At 31.9% G+C, this 22,268-nt stretch overlaps 1 protein-coding gene across 2 annotated transcripts in view; it reads right to left on the minus strand.

The window, feature by feature from the left end:
• The window catches only part of LOC108909906 (angiopoietin-2-like), a 111,680-nt gene that overhangs the window by 37,795 nt on the left and 51,617 nt on the right, over positions 1-22,268 (minus strand). The window contains exon 2 of one of the 2 annotated variants that reach the window (XM_018714377.1): positions 20,214-20,306. The exons of the other annotated variant lie outside the window; for it this stretch is intronic. Coding sequence (XP_018569893.1) covers positions 20,214-20,306 — 93 coding nt within the window. The remainder of the gene's footprint in view (positions 1-20,213; positions 20,307-22,268) is intronic. 2 annotated transcript variants of the gene reach the window in all.

Here is a 22,268-nt window from a genome sequence, read left to right on the forward strand (position 1 = left end):
CCTTTAAGACTCGGACAATGGCGTAAAAATTATATTTTTTTAATTTAAAACATTACGTTTGTTGTTTCACCGCTATAGATTGCAAAGTCTTAAGTAAATTGGGGTAAAAATAATATATTTATTTAAAATACGAATGTTATTCGAAGAATTGACACATAAAAGATCGAAATGTGCAACATTTCCCCTGATAAAGAGCGAACGACACGATAATATCCCACATTATGCAACAAGAACCGGCTATTACATAAAACTGCAAATGAAATGTAAGTGTAAACGTGAATGCATCAAGATAAATATTTACCGCGTGTAAAAATCCCGTTAAAATGTGCCTACATACGCTCAACGAAAAGTGAATGGGTTATCTACACTAAGATCTGGAAGTGGTACACCTGTCGAAGGAGGCGTTGAATTCGCTAACAGGTGGCCTAGACCCAAAACCACTCTCAAACAAAATTTGTAGGAAAACTCTCAATGTATCCAGCAACGTTAACACAGGCCATATGGCGAATATTTTCCATGATGAATGGGAATTAATTGATTCCATATCTAGTTATTATATCAAATGTTAATGCAGTTTTAGCTCTGCAAATCCTTACTAAAATATAAATCTTATTGCTTCACGAACGGGTATGGTTTAATCCCATCGTTTGCATTGATTATTTCGATTTGGAGTAATGTTAGACAAACATATAAATACGTATATGAAACATACGATTACAGGAAATTTGCGTCTAATCGCAGCTATAATAAAATAACAGACTTTGTAGCAAACTTTAATGCATTTATATGTATAGCGAGATGTTTAATTATGTTAATGGACGCCATATGCTAAGTCAAAAAGGACTTACTTAATTGCAAGTCTTAGTTGTTTACGGATTCCTTCCATAAGAATCAGGAAATCTTGTATTTGTTTTTTCTTTGCGTCATTACACACTTTCAAACAAGTACGCAGAGATTTATCTTACCGATGAATTGGTATGAGTTTCATTTTTCCGTAGTTAGATGTATGTTTTTGAGTTTAAACCTAATTTATTTTTAATATGTATCTACTATTGTAACTAACCAGATATATTTTCATTTGTATTTCAAAATTCGTCAATAGTATTAAAAAAAAAATCGAATTTTATGTTCGAATACCTTGTGGTTTATTTTTATTGCTAGGTTCAAGGTTATTGGAGGGTCAACTGTTGTTTTTTTATCGTAGTGCAATTTCTGAAGCCGGATTTTGAAAGAACAAGAAATTGCACCTTAGGGCACGTGGTTGAATTATTTTTTTCAAGGTCATTTGGAAGTCAAATCCTCTTCAATTTCTCAGGTTGATATTTTGTCAAGACAGCGATATGTCGAGAAAATGACCTCTATGAAAGTTGTTTGGCTCAAAGGGATTCACCACCTGACCTCAAAACAAAAAATGTGATGACCTTGAAATAATCTTGAACATGACCTTCAAGGTCAAATTCAAGGTCAGCAATTGCTGCTTCCCGATGACCAATACAACTTTTATAGAGGTAATTTTCCCGATATTTCACTATCCTGAAGAAATACCAGCTGGAGAATATGAAGAGTGAGATTTCGAGGATTAACTTACTGCCCACCAGCATCAAAACAATTTAGCGGCAGAAATTTCACTTTTCAATATGTCGGTGCATCCCCTGTGGTACGGCCTACAAGAAAAGAAATGGTTTGAGACGATATTAAAATTTTGAGCTGGCCACCAAGCAGCCCTGACTTAAATGCCATTGAAACATTATGGCATCATATGGAAAAGACCTTGCAATCCCCAAAGAACTTGATCTCAAGAAAAATTTAGGAAATTTGGGAATTTTCCACTCTGGGGTTTTATAGATTCTTAGCAATAAAGGTTCGGAGTGAAATTATTTTCACTAATATCATTTTACTCATTTCTGATTATATTTAATCTAAAACTGAATACTTTCACTCAAATATAGGTACTCCTTAAATAAATTCTTCACGTAAACTCGTATTTGGTGCACATGTACCTAAATCAGAGTAAATGTCCTCATTACTGACTTACATATTGCTTCTGTAATCTCGACAACAGTTGATACAGGCATGTTAGATGCTCCAGAAAAGCGTGATTGCCAGGAGAACAGGCCTTAGCCGGCGGGTCTCAGCTGGCAGGTCTCAGCTGGCGGGTCTCAGCCAGGACAGGATGCAATAGAGTGAAAATTTCACTCAATCGGGTGTGGACAGAAATTGACACGTTATTTAGCAAAATTGAGTGAAATTTGGGTGAATTTTTTTTACAGTGTACACCAAAGAGAATTTGGGCTATTTAAATGTTTTATAAACAAGTGTTAGTCGACTTTCTTGACTACTGAATTTGTAACAATAATAATTATCAGCGTTTATGGGTATAACTGTACCGAAATTAAATATCGATAATGATGCATTAAACGAATTTTTTTTCCCTTTACGGCTCATATCCAGCATGAAGAGAAGGCCACCTACATTAATACTTAAGAAAAAACAAGAAAAATACAAGCGTTCGCCGTCTGCGACCGACGACTATATAAGGAAGGCAGATAAAGGCGAAGTAGCGGATAGCTTTCGTGTTTTAATCCCATCGTTAAATTACTCCGACTTACAAATGAATGAGATCTGCCACAAGTTTACGATTCTTTTGTTAGTTCGACAAAAAGAATAGCGGGCAGCGCTTTTTATCTCCCTTACATTGTATGGAGAAATTTAATGTAGGCTTCGGATCTCGCTACAATGTAAGCCAGTGAGATATTATGTTTATTGGAGAGAAAATAAGCAGTAAATTGGCTGGCTGTTTAAAGCGATCCGAATGCCGGCAACTACTTAGTGAGTTAATAAATAAGTGCTGTTTTAATGAACCTGGGTGGAGTGGAACACTAACTGGTGGTTTTACAGATATATCAACTTTTTTCTTTCATTAAATGAGTAATACGAAGGATGTCGTACCTCTATATTATTCCTCATTATTTGTTATTATGTCCAGAAGGAAAACGACAATATAAAACAAGACAGAGCTGCCGAGAGATGTTCTTAACTTAAAACTGGTATTTAATTATTAAAACTACTCACATCGTTAAATGTAATGAAAGCACTTGCTACAGTAAACAGCGAGTATTTGCTGCTACTCATCCAAAAGAATTGAAAGAGGTACTTAATTTTACATGCAATTACTGTTTCTTGTAGATCAGTTTGGATCATGGTTATTATTAGATAATCTGTATTAATTTACAATGCGAAAAACATTAGTTTGCATTAAATCATTTCCGTTTATCCTAAACTAATCCTAGGTTTGAATACAGTCTAGCAGATGTATCTTGAGAAACACAGTTTTTATGTAAATACGTTTTCACTAACCTGAGCTGCTATTTTAATAATTTTCCATTTATTCATTTTATGGTTTTTCAGCTTTATCCAAAATCAACTCCATCAAACGAAATAAATCCATGCATTTGCATAATATAGTAAATACGGGTATAAGTATCTGATTGTTGTCCGTTTAGTTAGGTACATATACAGGGTGTCCAGGAAAATGTGAGAAATCTCTCGGGTGCAAATAGACCATGAAAATTTATAAGATTACAAGTTCCTATAAATTCACCACGAAATCAAAAAATCGGTAAATTAATAACGAAGTAAAGGATCAATGTATCAGCGATGTCACTGTGTCCGTTTCCGTTTAATTAGTTGAATAAGTTTGCTGGTAACTGATAAAGACATATTAATTTATCTTTTGTGAAATGTCCAATGATGTTGCTACTCCTGTGTGCTGAATTTTACTTGAACTTTGTCCGCTTATTCTCCAGCAACATGTTTTTTTGAATTCTAAGAATTTTGTGTGAATTTCTTCAGAAGAAATTAATACGTCTAAGGACAAAAAGCTTTAAGAAAATTATTCAACTACTTATCCCAAAGAAGCTTCAGTATAAATGTCTATTAAACAATTTACTGATTATCTTAATATACTAGAATATTACTTTTTTATTAAATTCCGAATTTCATACAGATACGAAGTCAGTTTAGTAGTATACAGCACACCCATATACAAAGTGATTGATGTTATATGCGAAATATATTCAAAAAATAATAATTTTAGTACATGAAACAGATAAAGAACGTATTGATAGATGGCAGCTTTTTCTCTTTCAATGCCAACATGATTCTTTTCATTCCACACCTACCATGTTGTTCCTACCAAATTTATGGGGCCATAGGAAACGTAGGTTTACTTTTGTCTACGACATCTTCTAAAAACTACGTATATCATGAGGCAATTTACATAATGTGACTCTTACCGCTTTATGGCGTCTGATTTAATTGTTAATTTCCCGCGTGCACGTAAGGTCAAGCCCAAGAACTTTGAATTAATATCATAGTATGTATTGCATAAGAATACTTTTACCGTTAAAAGGAAATTATTATTATGCAAAAAACGTGTCTACATATAGTTGCTCATGGAGACAATAATTCCCTTCTCTTTCAACAACCGTCGATAATAATCAAGAAAATTCAAATAAGTCTCGTGTTAATAACACAAAAAAAATATTGAGACATGTATTAATGAGCGACATTTTCTGCTTATATATGCGAAAATATGTGACACTTTTCTGATTTAAAAAGAAAATGTTATTTTACGTCTGTAGAAACGAAAATTAAAATAACAAATATATATATATACAAAAAAATATTTTTCAAATCCGTTTAAATATAAATATTTGAAATATTCCTATGGCTTTTAATGATGTTTCTGATAATAAAATGCTCTTAATACAAAAGTATTGTTATTATTACCGTATGCAAACTCTAACTACTTGCAAAAAATTAAAGAAATTGTTAATTACTAGTCACTATAACTAATATTCATTATTGGATTAAAGTTAAAGACGCGAAACCTTTCCTGACCTACAAAGTCTTTAATTTAAATGTATAATATAACGCGCGGAGAAATTTTGAAATGGCAATATGTCTCAAAACGGAATAGTTTAAATAAATAAGGAGCAATGGCAAATATACGCACCCCAGCGTCACATAAATATGGGCGCTTGACAAATTATCAAGCCATCAGGTAAAAAACCTGAATTATTGAGGCTTATTTAGTGTCCATTACCATAGTGTTTGGTAAAAAGGACAAGGTCGCCGCAAATTTTAAATTTAAAATGAAGCGGTCAGGGAGTGGTTCAACTCGAGCATTGTCAAATATCACCCGGAGGAAAACCATTTGCAAAAATTTGTATATAATTTGAAGTTCTCGCGAGACGTGGTGGTGTAAAAGGTGAAATTTATACGCTGTACTGTATTATAAAGTGCGATGGATGTGTTTTTTTTTAAACAATTATTCTGTTACATTTACAGTTTTCTTAATAGTACCATTACATAATGGTATGTGTAGCTACAACATATTTTCATATTTATACATTCCAATATAATCCCGTGAAGTTTATAAACCGCATAGATACAGATCGATTTGAATTGATTGAAAGGTTACTAACTGTTTATCCTTTGCATATTAGAATAAATTCTTCCATAAATGTATCGTTACTACTACCGTTAATGTTATATAATAACAAGTCTTAGAAAGAGCACTCCAATAGTGTAACATATATCTGAGAACAAGGAACTTATTTTCACAAGCATCGAGAAAGCGTTGGATCAAAATTTTCACTCGCGTTTCGAATCCAATCTCCGAAAATGTCCACATAGCCGCAAACCGCTCCAAGCGCCTTCAGTCATAGCAGACGATATCCAAAGAGTAGGGTGCTTTTGGCAGAGTGACCATCGCGTGACACCCAAAAAAAGAGACTCAGTTTCCAGTCTGAGAAATGACCGCAAAGATAAATCCATAGAGACATTAGAGACCAACAAAAAACCGTAACGAAAATCTATTGCAGGACTCTGCTAAGCGAAAACTATACCTTTTAAATTAAAAAATAATGTTTTATCTGATTAATTTCCCTCTATTCTACCTTCCACTAGCTAGCCTACTTTGGGTAATACTGTCTTTCATATTCTGTGTCATACTGTAATTATTTTAAATGTTTGAACCAAGTATTACTTTTTTGGTTGATAAAAACAATGTTTCAGTTTGCAGTATGACAAAATGTTCTTTCAAAAAAACCATGGTTAGAGTTCAGCAGGAAACGGTATCTTGTCATCTTAAATCTAGAGATTACATTAATCTCGCTAGTAAAACTACGGCAATATAAGACTGTCGTGGGTACATCCAGCCTATACAAGTTGCGGATTATTAAATTCAGTTCTGTTGATACAGTAAGGAAACAGGTGGGCAGTTGACAGCTATCTCGTACGCGATATCCTGCTGATATCTCCTTAGTTGTTAGCAGCCAGCCGCGGCCTTCGCTGATTATTTGCATACAATATGACCTTCAGAAATACGCCGATACCGATACCTCGGTATTAGCAACGGCGAATGTCTTTTACCTGAGCGGAAAACTAGTCACATGCGTTATTTGTTTATACGATGCCTAGTTATTTAAATATAGTAGAATCAATGATGACCAAAAATCCAATAAATACAGTTATATGTTAATTAGTTTTAATTAGGACATATCACTCTCTTCTTCAACCATCCCACACCTTCTATTTTTCCTTTTTTTGCTTCGTTGTACTTTTGCTTCTTATATTCTTCTCGTATACCTGCTTATGTTAATTTATTTGTTCATTTCTTATGCTGTCGAGTAATAGTTCTAGCTCTTCTAATATTTCGTTTCAGCTTGGATCTTTTCCAGTTTCTTAATAGTACCTATAACTCTGACCCATATGTTAAAAATAGTCTATATATCACACACTTTCACTAAAATTTGTTTATAGTGTAATACCTTTTCTTTAACTCAGATCAGCATACAGTTTTTCTTCCGAGAAAGCATTAATTAAAATTATATTTAATTGCATTCTTGAATTCTAAAAGTATCGAATATTAAACAAAAGACTACCTAGATCTTGGTCTATATCTTTGAAAATTAAATGTTAAACTAACTGATTATCGACAAATGTATGGGAAGGACAATTTATTACAGTATCTTGTAAATAAACAGCTTCCTGTTTCTAATTAACTTGATGTAGCAACTACTTTATCATTTAACTATCTCATTAAGCTATAAATATTATTGGTAATTAATATAATTATTTATTTAACACGCTGTTTCTGAACGGGTTACAGATAATAATTATTCATTGCAAAAATAAACTTCGTCATTGTTCTTTTACAAATCTGCAGAATTTATTACGAATATAGCCATACTTCCTATTACAAAAAAAAAAATAATTAAATATATATCAAACTACGATTAAATATTAAATTTCAGTTATTATTGAAGTTGGGCAGAATAAGACATATACACTAAGATCTTACATTTTTTGAAAAACAACTGTGAAGACAGATATATATTTTTTAATAATATTATTGTTGGTTTTAATAAATTAGAAATGCTATTAACTTGCTATGAAAAATCAGATAAATTAAACATAAAACAAATTGTTTGCGTTATAGGAGACAATTTATCTTGTTTTATTAATTCTTTAGTTATCTTTGCCAAATAACATCACATCTATCATATTATTTCTTATTCACTTCCAGTTATTTTATGTGTATATGCAATAATGAAACATAATTTCAAATCAACTTTATTAAATCTCTCAAAACCGCAGAAAGATATATACAGAAATACAAGACCTAACTAATTTATAACCCATTATTGAAAACTATGTGAATTTTTTAGTCAAAAGTTCTCTTGTACATGGATATAATTACTAAAGTACAATAAACTGGAAATACAGGAGCATCAATATAAAAAGTTAATTTATTGCATTATATTATTTAGCAACTCTCAAGAATTGCTGATAGGTGCTTTGAATGAAATAAAAGTTACGTAAACCACCTTTCGAATTTTTAAACAGTTTTATTCTGGAGATGTAATGAATCTTTAACAAAAAAGTAACCACAGTGCAGTGGAGCAAGAGCTTCAGACAAGCAACTTTTGGATACTTTACCATCATTTTGTTTTTCTATTAATGAGGTAATCAGAGGAATACGTTTCGTTATGTTGGTTATAAATATTTTTTTCCATTCCAGGTCTTGAATAGAATAATGATGCAAATACTCTTAAGTTCTTGGTGAACTTTTATGGTCTATAATGCCACAGATTTTATAAACGTTCATGAATGGTAATACAAAATATAACAATTTTTAAAGATTAGCTCAAGAAAGTACTTGTATATTTCTTATAATTGTTACTTGTACAAGTATAATAAAAGGTACATATTTAATTTCTACCAAATGATATGTTGCAAACAACTAAAGTTTATTGATAATAATTATATTCCAAGGATCAAACGCATGCAACAACATATTAATTTATGAAAGTATTATCCATGTGAATGTCCTGTGTGAAAGCTCGTAAAAACTTTTCTATTCGTAAAAACAGATACTACTAATTTATTCCTTTTTTTTGCTCGGTACTTACGGGCAGTGATATTACGTAAAAAATGTATAATTCCTCATTGTAATCAATAAATCATCAATTTTCTCCAATTACTAGCCATATTAACGCACGCACATAAAACGTTATGAATTAAAATTATTATTTATTAGCAAGGGAACTGTCATCTCAAATAAAAGCCTAGCTAGATCATAAATTTTATAGATTTTATTCAAACAAAACTTTTACAATCCTGAATGCTTAATAAAATTCGCCGGACAATATTTTATGTCTTCACATAAAAACGAGACTGCTTTTGATGGAGAAGGAAAAAGTCTTACTGTAAAGTCGGAAGTCCTGTTGGATGATTAAGGTTTAATACATGTATATTTTTAATTATATCCTAAAAATGAGTGAGTGAGTTGATTTTGATTTTAAGGGGTCAAGACCCCTATAGTTCAAGACCTTAAGCATATCATATTTCACTGCCAATATTTTCAGTACATGGTGTTATATGTATCAAAAATTGGCAAAACCGTTTAGTCTAGCCAAGCTGCTACATATTTAATTCTGTGTGGGTGTAACTTTGCCCTGACCCAGTTACTGAGTAAAGTTACAAATTGCCATTAATTGCCTTATCGATATATTATAAATTGTTTTAAAAAGAAACAAACGTATGTTTTAATTAAGTTAAGGGTATATAATTTTGTTGGATTAACTTGACAAAAGAAATATATGCCCATGAAGAGAAAATGGGTATAAAAAAAAGATTCACTTTTTAATTTTTAGTCAAAATTTAGCAATATTAATAAAAAGGTTAGGCGAGATAGTCAAGACATATCGAGCAATTAAAAAAAAATGATACATTATTACAAAAGATCCGTTAAATCAAAGGCACCAGTAATTCTTGACATAATTTAAACTTTTAGAAATGTTACATTTGGATGGATTTCTTATTTGACGTTTATTTTTTCAAATTGTCTGCAATCATAAAATGGAGTAGATAAATGGGGCTTTAATCTTTATCATTCGAATGTAATAACTCTCTTTTAAGTTACTAGCGATCGTACTTAAGCGACCCCTCCTCTTTGCTCTATTTCCTAAATTTGAAGGATTTCCAAAAATGCTCTTTAAAACTGACAACAACTGTTCAAAACTTTGTCCATCGACACATTTGGGCCCGTCTTATCCAGTTTCTACAAACACAAATGTTGTCTGATTTCACCATAACATAAATGCTTCACCACAAGACAAATATTGTCTTCACCATAAATTAAAACGATATCCATGAATTCCGAGTTGCTATCCACGTAAGCCATTTAGACACTTGAAAAACTAATGTAAACACTATCGCAAAAACGTTAATACTAAAATAGGATTTCAGTATTCGAAATCGTCTTGGGTCACGTAGACGCTAGGGACTACAGTATCTCAGTGATGTAAGGGTTGTATATACTTAGACTTCAATAATTTTTTTTCTCGAAAACTAAGGATTTTACAATTTTTTTTTACTACATTGACTCTATTTTCCATGACTCAATTTTTTTGGATAAGTTGCGAATCACCCTGAATATCCCTTTCGCAACCATGTTGATGCGTTTCAAGATTCCTTTAGAAAATGGACAGTTTTCATTTTATCAATTTCGGATGATTTAGAAGGGATTAGGTAACTTTTCCGTGGATTCCGTGTACGATGTATCTGGGGCATATTTTCGAGTCATATGATCTTGGGACGCGAGGATCTACGATAAATTTTCTCTTTTCTTAAAGTCAATATTAACCAGGAGAAAACAAGTGTTTTATGGGTATTTTACGTCTAACCTTCGGTGGTCCTAGCAGACTTGACACACGTAGGTGTATTTATGCTTACTTAGACTTTGTATACCCGCGAGCTCTCGCTTCATCTGACAAATAAGGTAACACAATACCCGTACCGACACTTTCCGAACTCTCTCAAATCGATAATTATTTCGAATCCGTCCGATGCCTTCCGTGCATTTTTTACAGCTACGTACACTGTCGCCTTATATAATATTTTAATTATACGGTTTAAGCATTATGATGAATATCATCATCATCTTATAACCGCAAGCGTGAGCAAGATAATTCGCCAAATTTTCCAAAATTGGTCAAAATAAGTTACCTAAGTGTTTATTCACAATGTACCAATGGAGAAGACTGCACAGGGTGTTCTACAAGTCTACGACAAGCTTTGACGGATGGTAGCTCAGTTAATTTCAAACATTTTTTTTTTAGATGAATATAGTAATTTATTTTTAATTCTTATCAGTTTTCTTATTAATTTGCGGTTTATAATAAATAATAGGAATGCATTTATTAAAAAGTGCTCCTCCACCTTCCTCAATCTGCTCTAAGAAGGAAGGCATAGAACGATGGACCTCAGGTGATATATCTTACTGTAAGATGAAAATCGGTTTGATTAAATATTAGCAATCGACAAGAAGTAAACTTTTTAACACAGTTTTAATATTTATTCCTGTAAGGTCGTAGCATAGGTGAAAGATCCATTAACATCTACTACGTCGTCCAACGACCTTTCCTCGTTTTATGACATTTTTACTGCTGCATATTAAATGCAATTAATTACCATTTTACTCGAATTAGTGATGCGATAATAGAATATTCATCTGTATGCTTTTAGATACTCGCATCCGTCTAATTTTAAAATAAAACCATTCCTCCGTTGGCGGTTTCGATGAAATGATGCTAGGTCGTGGTAATTAATTAAGATAAGTCCGATTAATAGAATTCAATTAGTTACAGGCCGATATATTTCCCAGTTAATAGTTTGTTCAGACCAAATAAAAAAAAAGCTTTCCATTTTCGCAATCTGCTCCTTTATTTTGTCTTTGTTTAGTTACTTACCATCTGATGAAGATAATTCAAGTATGAATGTGAGTTGAAATTAAAGAGAGAATACACAGGAGCGTTGAAGATGACTTCCAGCCACATAAAATACACCTTTTGTCTTTGGAATTAAAACAGTATCGGGGTCACAAGTAATATGTGACAGAAGCAAAAACTAGAGTAAAAATAATTTATTGTTTCATTTTTATCAAGATATACACTGTGTTAACAGCTGCTAATCAAAATAAAAAAAAAACTTTTTCATCCAAAACATAGGACATTATTAAACATTGTGACGGTTTTCGGGCGCACTCTGTATGCCGTTTGTCACATAACATTTGTCGCGCGGGATACAGAACGGCGAAGGCGTTGGTCCGCTTACCGTTGCCAACCGGTGATTGTGTTTTGTTTTCGTGTAGAGCGCGGCGAATGTTGTAGTAGGCCTTGGTCAGGAGAGTGACTTACGGGACCAACAAACTGTTACATAATTGGCCGCTGCTGGGCCGCGCTCGCGGAGCAACCGGTACGTTGCTAATGGCAACGATAGATATATCGCAGCGGCTTGTAACGATAATTGATAACCCGCAGTGAATATTCGGTTTTCTATTTAACGAAGGCCGGTCTGTATTATCCTTCGACGTTATATTTCAATGAAATGGTTTTTTGCCTCATTAGAAGGCATGCCCATGGAAGAAATTGTCGCATTTTTATGAATTATACAGATACTAAAAAAGTACAGAGATATTTAGGAAACCCGTGTACAATAATTCTGTATTGGGCGGGATCGAACGTCAACTCTGTATCTTGTAATTTTATAACCTTACCACTCTCTTGCTTAAGAATATATAATGGAAACTTTTATCATCAATTCGTCACTTTTAATAAACTCAACAGAATCTTTATCTTCAATATGTCATTATTAAGTTTTATTATTGAAATATCTCATAATATTTACATCCAACGAAAAATAAAGGACAAAATTAATGTAGGATTAAATTAATCCCTACTTTACAACTAGTTTATTGACATTCTAGGTATTATAATGAATTATTTTGCTTACCTACTTCTGTGACAGAACCAAGTACCTTTCTAATTTCAAAATCTCGTTCTCTAAATTAAGTTTCAGTAACATTAATACAGTAATTTCCAGTATTTTCCTTTCACAACCATGATTTCTGTTGCATAACAACAATTACAGGACTATTAAATTTGATATCTTAATATTTACTTATTTCAGTACCTAGAATCTTGTATCTGGTCACAGTTGTTGTTACTTTACGGGCGAAGCTTTCATAAAATAAATAATAAATTTTAACCTCTACTAAAAGAACTGTTAATGCCTTTTTTATATCCATTACCTGAAATCAATTAAACATGATTATTGTTACGTAAGAGACATAATACACAGGTAGGATTACGTCGGAAAGGAATCTATATTATTTTATTATATGTCTGTGTGTTCTACAGTCCTCTGAACGTCCATTATTTTCCGATCTTCCACAGAAAAGGAATAGCTGACATTTGTCAAAATCTAGAGATAAACTGTCTCCATACACCTTTTTTTAGGTCTTCAAACTCCCACAATACATGGACTGCAATCTCCTCCTTCTCTTGACAGTACACGTAGGCTATCTTCTTAAAGGCCAACGATGTTTTCTAAGTCTGCAATGTCATTTTGGTAGTCCAATTATATTGATCTACGGCTGTGCTTCAGTAGGTCTGTCGCTAACTTCTTGTCTAGCCTCTGTCTAGGTTTTTTTGCCCCAATATTTGGGTTTTATTTTTTACCAGTTTCTGGACGATCCTGTTCTGGCTAACTCATCAACTTCTCGTTGTTGTTGATGGCCTTCATACCCCAAGCTAGAGTTACGTCGTTCCGACTTCCTATCTGATCAAAGTAACAAAACAGCTCCATACCAGCATGGATCTGACGTGGTGGATCTGACGGAATTTCTGTTGTCTTTGTTTTAGTATGCAATATATACAGACTTAGCTTCTCATTAAACGAAGATGATTAATGGTGATAGGTCAGCAAGACCTCCAAAGCTGTGGTAGGTGGCTATAGTTCTCACGACCTCCGACCACAATCTACTCTTCGACCATCATACTGCAGCCCCATATATTAACATCCGCATCTTTCATGGCTCTATATGAAATTTTGTCAGTGTGAGTGTTCCAAGGTAGCTTTGCTTTACTGCTCTAAGATACTTGGTGTCTTTGACAAATGAAATTTCCACTACACTGAGCTTTCCAAAGTTCCTTTCTGGATAAAACGAACTGAGGTGGTTTCGTCCAAAGCTGTTGCTCTCACATCGGTCACCTACCACGTTGGGACCTACCTGTGTGCATTCTAAAATTTTCCCTTGACACTTCTCGAATCATTAATAATCGTTTTATGTATTATTGATACCGCTTTAATAAATCAACTGATTTTAGCCCCTATCGATTTGACCAGTAACGCTTGTACCATTTAACATATACACTGTAAAACCAGATGAATATCGCGACAAGTCGAAAAGTCAAATAAACTGCGCTAATAGAAACGACAAGCAATTTGTTATATTGAAACGTGTGATAATGTGTTTGTTTATAGGTATGTTGCGGCTACCGCTGCAGCCTTTGGCTAAGATATTGCACGACCTTCATCACTTAAAACCGACTTTTACGTGTCCGCGTAGGACGCTTGATCTTTTCTTATAGACATATTTATTACAACTGATTTTTTTATGCGAACATAACCGGATATTAGCGAGCGATGTTTTTAAGAGTTGTTTAAAATTGTATTGTGGATTTGTCGAGCAAGGTCATTTGAATCTCTATGTATAAAACAGTTTTCAACTCTAGGTGAAATGTAGACTGTATTATCTTTCTCGCGATTGTTTTCCTAAACCAGAATTATCAGTAATTTACCCTTGTATTTTATACAGGGTGTTAATGAACTTATGTGAAATATTTTTGCCACATGCCGTTATGTTGTCGTTATCTGTGTTGAGTAAAATGTAATTTTAAAATCTGACTTATCTCAACATTGCAAGGAGTCACCCTTTGAGAACTGCCGATTTTTTAGATGTTCGATGTATGCACCATTTGCTTGCACACAAGCTTCAGCGCGACGTATCCAATTCGCTCGCACGTGTTGCAACATTGTCACGTCCTGTCGAATTGTATTACAAGCTTTGGCAATATGATGTCGTAGTTGGTTGATGTCACGAACTTCCGTGAAAAATCCTCAGGAGTAAGAACTTGGACACGTTGAACATGGAATTGGTACAACTGAGCTTCTCTTAATGTCCGCCACACAACAGGATGCGAAATATTTACTTGCTGTTCGATATTTCTGGTGCTACGATGCGGATCTTCTTCGACGAGATCTCAAATCATCTCCTCGACATTTAAGATTCTTAGTGGTCGCTCTGGGCCACTGTCGCGACCTCGACGCGGTTGTACTTGACCAGTGTCCAAAACTCTGCGCTACAGCAACAAATGTTCGCTCTTAATACTTCTTCGCCATAAATTATGAGTATATCATAATATTCGCAATTGCTAAATAAATGCGCCATTTTCAAAAGAAAACTTGGAAATACGGCTATTAAATGTATACTCGAAAAACATCACAGCAATCACTACAACAATGTATTACAAACTGACATTCGAATACAGTCCGGCTTCATAAGAAACCTACAAACTCGTGAAAAGTGTTACAGAATTTTTAGTAAGTACTCGCCGCGATAAAATACAGCAGTTCCAAAACAGTTTTAAACACATTTTTAATTAGCTTTTTTCTCTATGACCTTAAACTTCCTATACAAGATTGTGACATCAGTGAACTCAGTTTTTGCTCCTTTTTCACCCCTTTAAATTTTTGACATAAGTTAATTAACACCCTGTATATGTTTTTACTCTATTTTAAAGCTATTAAATCATTTGTGTTATATTTGTGGCTGCAAGTTAGAACAACTCCATACTTCATACCGTACGATGAAGTTTGGAAGTCTTGTGTATAACACTAATATCACATATACATTTTTACGTCACTTTCTAAATATGGTATTAACACCAACTAGCTATTACTTTAAAGATGGGATGGGAAACTCAGTTTTTAATCAGTACTTAAGAATAAGTGGGAATACAGAACTCAAATTTGATATGGTGGAGTTGTTTCATAGTAGTTGTTGCAAAACTGAAGAAAATATAAAAGTTATAGGAAATTGTTATGTCAAAATCAACTATCTGTTGGAAACTTATTATCATAAATGCTCAATTTACATTTCGTAAATGACGACAATAGAACAATAAATTGCCTAAATGGTAAATATAACGTTTAATCCAACAGACAATACTATGGTTGTACAAGTAGGTATTTATTTTTTCACAACAAAATTACCTTTGATTATAGTTTATTTTGGCCGATTTCACTTAAGCGTATATGCAAAAAACTTTCTCTATTATATGTCTGTGTACACCATAATAATAATATAGGATTATTAATATTTGAATTACGTAATATTAGTTTCAATTAAAGGCAGCGGCTGCACCGCTTTATGTAAGCTGATAATGTGAAAATACGAGATAATTACTGCCCTTTGTTTTTTTCGCGGTAGCTACCCAGGAAACGCATTTTCCCGCGTTTAAACTTCTAATTAACGAATTTTGCGTTCTCAAAACAATAATTTATTAGACCGTAGATGATATTTACTTTGATTTACTTAAAGATGTCTACATGAAAGTGCCCTTGAATGATACCTTTAATTTTTGTAGTTGCTATGGGTCATTACTACTCAAATTCACTGTAAAAAACAATCATTATACATAACTCAAAAGACAAAAATATAGTGGTTTATTTTTAAAATTTTTGACTTAATTTCGAAAACATTACATTTTCAAAGCCTATCTACTGAATTATGATAATTCGTTCATGACGTTGCCATTATTGCAGCTGTGTCAAGGTCCACACAATTAATTTACGAATTTATTATTTCTCAATTATAAATAAATTAATTCACAGCTCGACCGAGTCCACCAATAAAACCCAACGCTTTTCACGGCGGCGTGAACGAGAATTTGATTTATGACGTTTTTTTTTAAATTAACATTAAATAAAGATCAACGCTATTAGCAACACCGACAAAGAATATTGAATTTCAATACTAAAATGTGTTCATCTTGTTTTGATTTAAGTTAATCCAGTTGTCCTCTAATGATTTTTATCGAAATGTCAGGCGATATATTAGAATTATCAAAATTAATTAGTTATCTTTTTACATATTATTTGCATCTTCGCACGAAATTTATTCCTGTAATTTTGTAACAGACATAAGTCACTGTTACTGAAATTTAGGCAGAGTTTCTTTGTAATGGATTCTCTAATGTATGTCTAATAACTCAAAATGCAATCAATGAGATTTATAAAATTTCAGTAAATCCTACATTAAATGTTATTCAAATAATATTTTGGGCTTTTCAAGATTGGAAGCAATGTCTCAATTTTTTTTCAGAATGCACGATTTGAATAATTGTTTTTTATATACGCAATAGCCTTCTAGATGAACTCCTACTTATTGAATCAATTACAATATGATTTAATTTTTCATAACCTATTGCTATTGTTTTTTTGTAGTAACTTTTCGGAAAAAATTCTGCGTGCTCATTTACAGGATACAGACAAAGAATATAAAATATGTATCAAAAAGAAAACAATAAAAATAGTCAACGTATATTAAAACTGCAATTATCAGAAAAGTAAAATAAAATATAAAATATAGTATCCTTACAACAAATCTTATTACGAACAGACTATCGTAATAGTTAATCCAATAAGTAAAGTTTCTTGTCTTGTCTTATTTTACGGTTTTTTTGCTTTCACACCCACCGATTTTTTTACCTACATTTTGGTTGGAAGAAGTAAGAAGTGAGTCATTATTTTTTATTACTTAATATTCACTTTCTTTCGTTGTTATTCGAATTCAGTACCTGTTAATTATGTTTTCATTTACTGCTAACTGTTGACATGTACCAAATACCACACATATTCGTCAGTTGAGAACATTTGGCAGAATTTTACGAGCAATAAAGTTCACGTATGACACAACATGGCACTCGGACGTTTTAATTTAGCAATGCGCTAATGAAATTGACACTTCAAGATTTTATTAAACAACACGCATGGATAAAATCAGTTAACAGGCTCTTTTGCCGACAGGAATTATTCTTTTATTATGCTCGTTTAAAATAATCACGTAGATTTTAATGCTGGTGTTTGCAATAAAATTTTACGGCGTTGTAAAGTTTTGAGATAAAAAAAACTTTTATAGAGCTTTTGAATACGTGTTCTGATTTTGCATTAAAAGGAAGCTTCTTGTTTAATAAAAGAAAATGAAATGGTATGTGTAAACAAACATATTTTGTTAATTAAAATAAGTACTTGCTTCATTTGGTGGAGAACATTATAATGATTGCAATTATGTTTTATGAAATAATATGGGTGGTGTTTTAGTTGTTTCATAAAAGTTATATTACCGTCATTAAAATCGTATTGTGTAGCGAAGAAATAGCGTTTCAATTATATAACCAAGTCGGTAATTGTTTATTTTTAAGTTCGTGTATCGATTTCTCACAAAGAATTATAAATGTGGCAGAAATCTGGGACATTTCAAATTAATTGTTCTTAGAATAATATATTATTAAGGTTCAAACTCGCTTCAAACAATAAATTTTTAAATTTACGTTTTTTGTTGGTATTAAAATGTTGTTAAAGGATATTGTAAGAGAAATGTTATTGTTATAGTAACTGATACAATTGAAGAAGAAACTCTTCGTTCACATATAAGAGAGATACAAGTAAGTACAGTTTTTCTTTTTTCAGAAAAAAAAGGTAAAACGTCAATAATACGTCAATCACACGTAAACAAATTTATATTATCTAATGTTTCTTATTTGTAGCATAGTTTTCATTTTTTCCTTATTTTTTGGTTATTTTGCCACCAGTGAGAAAAACTAAAAAATGAATTAAACAAACCGTTGCACCAGAAGAATCAGCAGTTTTATATTTATTATGTTGCAAGAAAAATCTAAGGAAAATATATTTGTTCCGCACAAAGAGAGACATCCATAACCTGTGCAAATTCTTCATAAACTTCGGCAGATGTTATGCGTTCCGAAAACGAAGGAAGTTAAATATGATAAAACAAAAAACGAAATGTTTATTACTGCAAATGTAAATGTTAATGTTAATAAATAAATTAATTAAATTTGATTTATTATAGATTTATTACATATTTTTTCATTATTCTACTAGTGAAATAAAGTTACCTTATTCCGCTAGTGGATAAAGTATCACTTTAGATGGTTCATGTGTGTGAATAAAAGTCGGATTATAAGGTGATTGTGGATTAATTAATAAAATAATATACCTAAATAATAAATGTATAACAAATTGTTGACTAATAGGTGGTTAATATGGCAATCAGACCATCTCTCTTTTTTCCATGTATTTGTGGTAAAATAAAGCATATTCAAAACCAGTTAGTTAATGTGTTATAGCATTAATATATTCAGAATTATTAAACGCATTTGAAAAAATGGCGAATGCGCCAGTCACATAACTGATATAAAAATGTGATCATATTTCTATGAGTAATGTGACTTGTTAAAGAAATTTGATTTTGACGAACAATCATAATCAGTTTAATTGTCAAAAGTCCAGAGAATATGTAGCTAAGTAGTTCTCAACTAAATACATATGTGTTTAATGTTATTCTTGTATGTATTTATTTTTGAACACATATTTTTAGTTAATGTACTTATTGATGAATCTCATCATAAACTTATCAATAAAAACGTGCCATGAAATAATGTCGACAATTCTACGTTTATTATAGATGTGCCCAGGCAATTCCAGACCAATGCCGATTTCGAAAATTTGCTTAATTCCGATAATAATCATGACCTTGTTTTTGCTGATAATACGCATAAATGTTACTGATTACTTATTTCACTATGAGGATTCTAAATTACGCTTCTTATGTTCCCTACAAAAAGAAAGAGATGCAAACAGTTTACTAGAGCAAGAACACCAAACAGATTAAGAATATAAACTAAACAAAAAAGTAACCTACATATCATTATTTAATTTTTTTTATCACTTGCCAACGTATTATTTGTGCAAAATAAGTAGTTCGACAGCCCAAAACGGCTCGTAAATATTCTAATTCCATACGTTACCTAGTTCAAAAATTTCTGCCAAGTCAGTCACATCAAAATCAAAACAAAATACGTGACAATTTTTTTATTCTACTCCTAAATAAAGAAAATATTTACGATAATTTATGTCTCTACCTTTACTGGATAAGTACCATACACATGCATCACTTACGCAATTGCAATTATGAAAATCAAACCATGAAAAATTTTGTAATCACAACAAACTTTTCGTTAATTTTTTTAAACATTGATATAACTTTTAAGAATGCTGCTTCAATAAAATGATATGGTACCCACACAACTATTTATTATAAGGTTATATTAAGACGTGAAACACCTACTTTCCAATGAATTCTTATGATTCATTACATTATTATAAAATTAATTGTAGTTACGATTAATAATAATTCTTTAGTTAATTGTTCTTATATACGTATGATTAAAAAATTTTAAATACATCAACAGCAGTTCCACTGTCAAGTTGGTATTGCCTTTTTCTCTTAAATTAGTTTCCTTGGTGTAGCATATGAAATAAAAGAGTGCAAATTTTAACCAGTTTGTGGTCTTAAAAATTTAGATTAGGTGGCGTGTTAAAAATGAAATCGTGTGCTTTAGTAATGAAGAGTACGTTTTACGTGACATAATGAGAAAATTAATATGCTGACTGGTTATAGCAATCCAGGAATTTTAAGCCAGGGCTCTTGAACATACCCTTTAAGTGTTTGGGTTGAGTTTCCATCTGGAAATAACTGAGGTCGGAAACGTCTTGAGACTTTCGCATCTGTATTTCCTTTGCGTTTGGTTCTAGAGCAAAAGATAAAAACATAATAATTAACAGAAAAAAAAATGTTGGCATAATATGTATTATCAATCATTAGTTATTGGCAAGTTTAACAAATATACAAAATTTTAGATAAGTAAATGTTTGACCTTGAATGTAATCTTCTTTTATATAAGTACATGTAATAAAAAAATTACATTACGATTAATCTGTAATAGTTATTTTTGTGTCTAGAACGCGAAATGGTACTTTCCGTTCAAGTATGGAAGTTATTTTGCCGAGCTTACGATGGAATTAATCTAAATTTGAAGGGGTAGTTAAAATGCCATTTGATTTTGGTATTTGTAGCGCAAACATCATTAAACTCGATAATTATTGAATAAGAGAACCGAATGGAGGAAGATTTTTCAGGTATTAGTTTAAATTGTGAGTGGTACAAAAGGACTGGTGTCCGTAAGTTTCGTCACTCTGCCAGCCTTGTGAATTACGTTGATATTTTTCTCCATACGCCTCGTGAGCCAAATTTAATTGGGCAATATAATTTCGAATTAGACAGTGCAAGAAGTTCCACGAAGAGAAGTTTCTTAATCTACACCTCTACAAATAAGATCTAATTGCAATGTTACACCTAGTTCAATAGCAAAGTGTGGAGACAGTTAAAAATAAAGTTTAACCATGTCATGCACAACTGGGCGTTACCCGGGTATTAAACGATATCAGGGTCAATGTCTTGTGTTTTTATAACACCTTAAAGTTGAATAAAATTAAATGCCGCTCCTTTTTATGGGCTATGCTATGGTAAATAACACAGGATGCGAGGTAATGAATTATTGGCGGTTTGAAGACACATCGGACATTTTTTACTTTTTTTATTTTTTTATTTTTATTATTTTATTTATAATTTTTGTTTAAGTTAATTCAAACAACTTTATATCAAAATTATTATCAAATGAAATTAAACAACATAATTAATACAAAAACACATATCAGATACTAAAATTTTTAAATAATGCAAGCATTCAAAGTATTTTGTATTTTTGTTCTATGGTCACTCTAAGAAAAATCATGCATTGTCTAGGAAAATATTGTTATTTTTAAAGGACAGAATGTATTTTCTATAATCGGATATATTTCTTCAGGGTCGCTGTTTGATTGACAGTCATGTAATGTATTTATATTACTACGTTAAAATTAGTTAGAGAAGGTAGCGAAACAAAAGAAGGTGCGACCTAGAAGGGTATGGTTAAAGTAAGAAACAATAAAAAGCGCATAAAATTGTCTTTGCAAGGAATTTGAACTTTGCTTAGATGTATTAGAATAAAAACACCAAATATGATCTGGTTTATTTTTTTTCGTTGTCACTTAGAAAGAGTCCTTGACTTACATATTCAGGTTTTCCTAAACCATAAAAGTAACTTCTCAAATAGCCGTATTTTCGTATACCGGGTGATTCAGATTGGTATTCGTGGCTCTGTATCTCTTTTATTTTAACAAATAGCTATGACAAACTCTATATATTTGTAAATCTCCGCTCAGACTCTATTAAATGACATTATTAGATCGTCTCCATGATAACATATGTCAAAATTGCTATAGTCAACTGTTTTTGTTCAAATGGCGCACTATACATTTTTTTATCAATTCTGAAAGATATTATTTTTCTGCGTTTAGCTATGTAAGGAAGTCTATAGTTTCATTAGAAATATTGCTAGAAAAACAGCATACAAATGAACCCTACTTTTCCTAGCTTTATTCTTAAAAATGGGAACAAGTTTTTTTTTAAAGTAACATATTTTATTTTTAATACGATAATAATATAACAATTTAAAACAATACTTAAAATGTTCAAAATGACCTCCATTTGCTTCTAAACACATAATAGCTCTGTTTATCCGACTTTCTGTTTTTAAGGTCGTTAATATCATTTAAAGGCGAAGAGTAAACTTTTTCTTTTAGGTAGTACATCTTTATCTAATGTTCTTCAT

This window comes from Anoplophora glabripennis, unplaced genomic scaffold, assembly GCF_000390285.2.
Source record: "Anoplophora glabripennis isolate ALB-LARVAE unplaced genomic scaffold, Agla_2.0 scaffold28, whole genome shotgun sequence".
Taxonomy (NCBI): Eukaryota; Metazoa; Arthropoda; class Insecta; order Coleoptera; family Cerambycidae; genus Anoplophora; species Anoplophora glabripennis.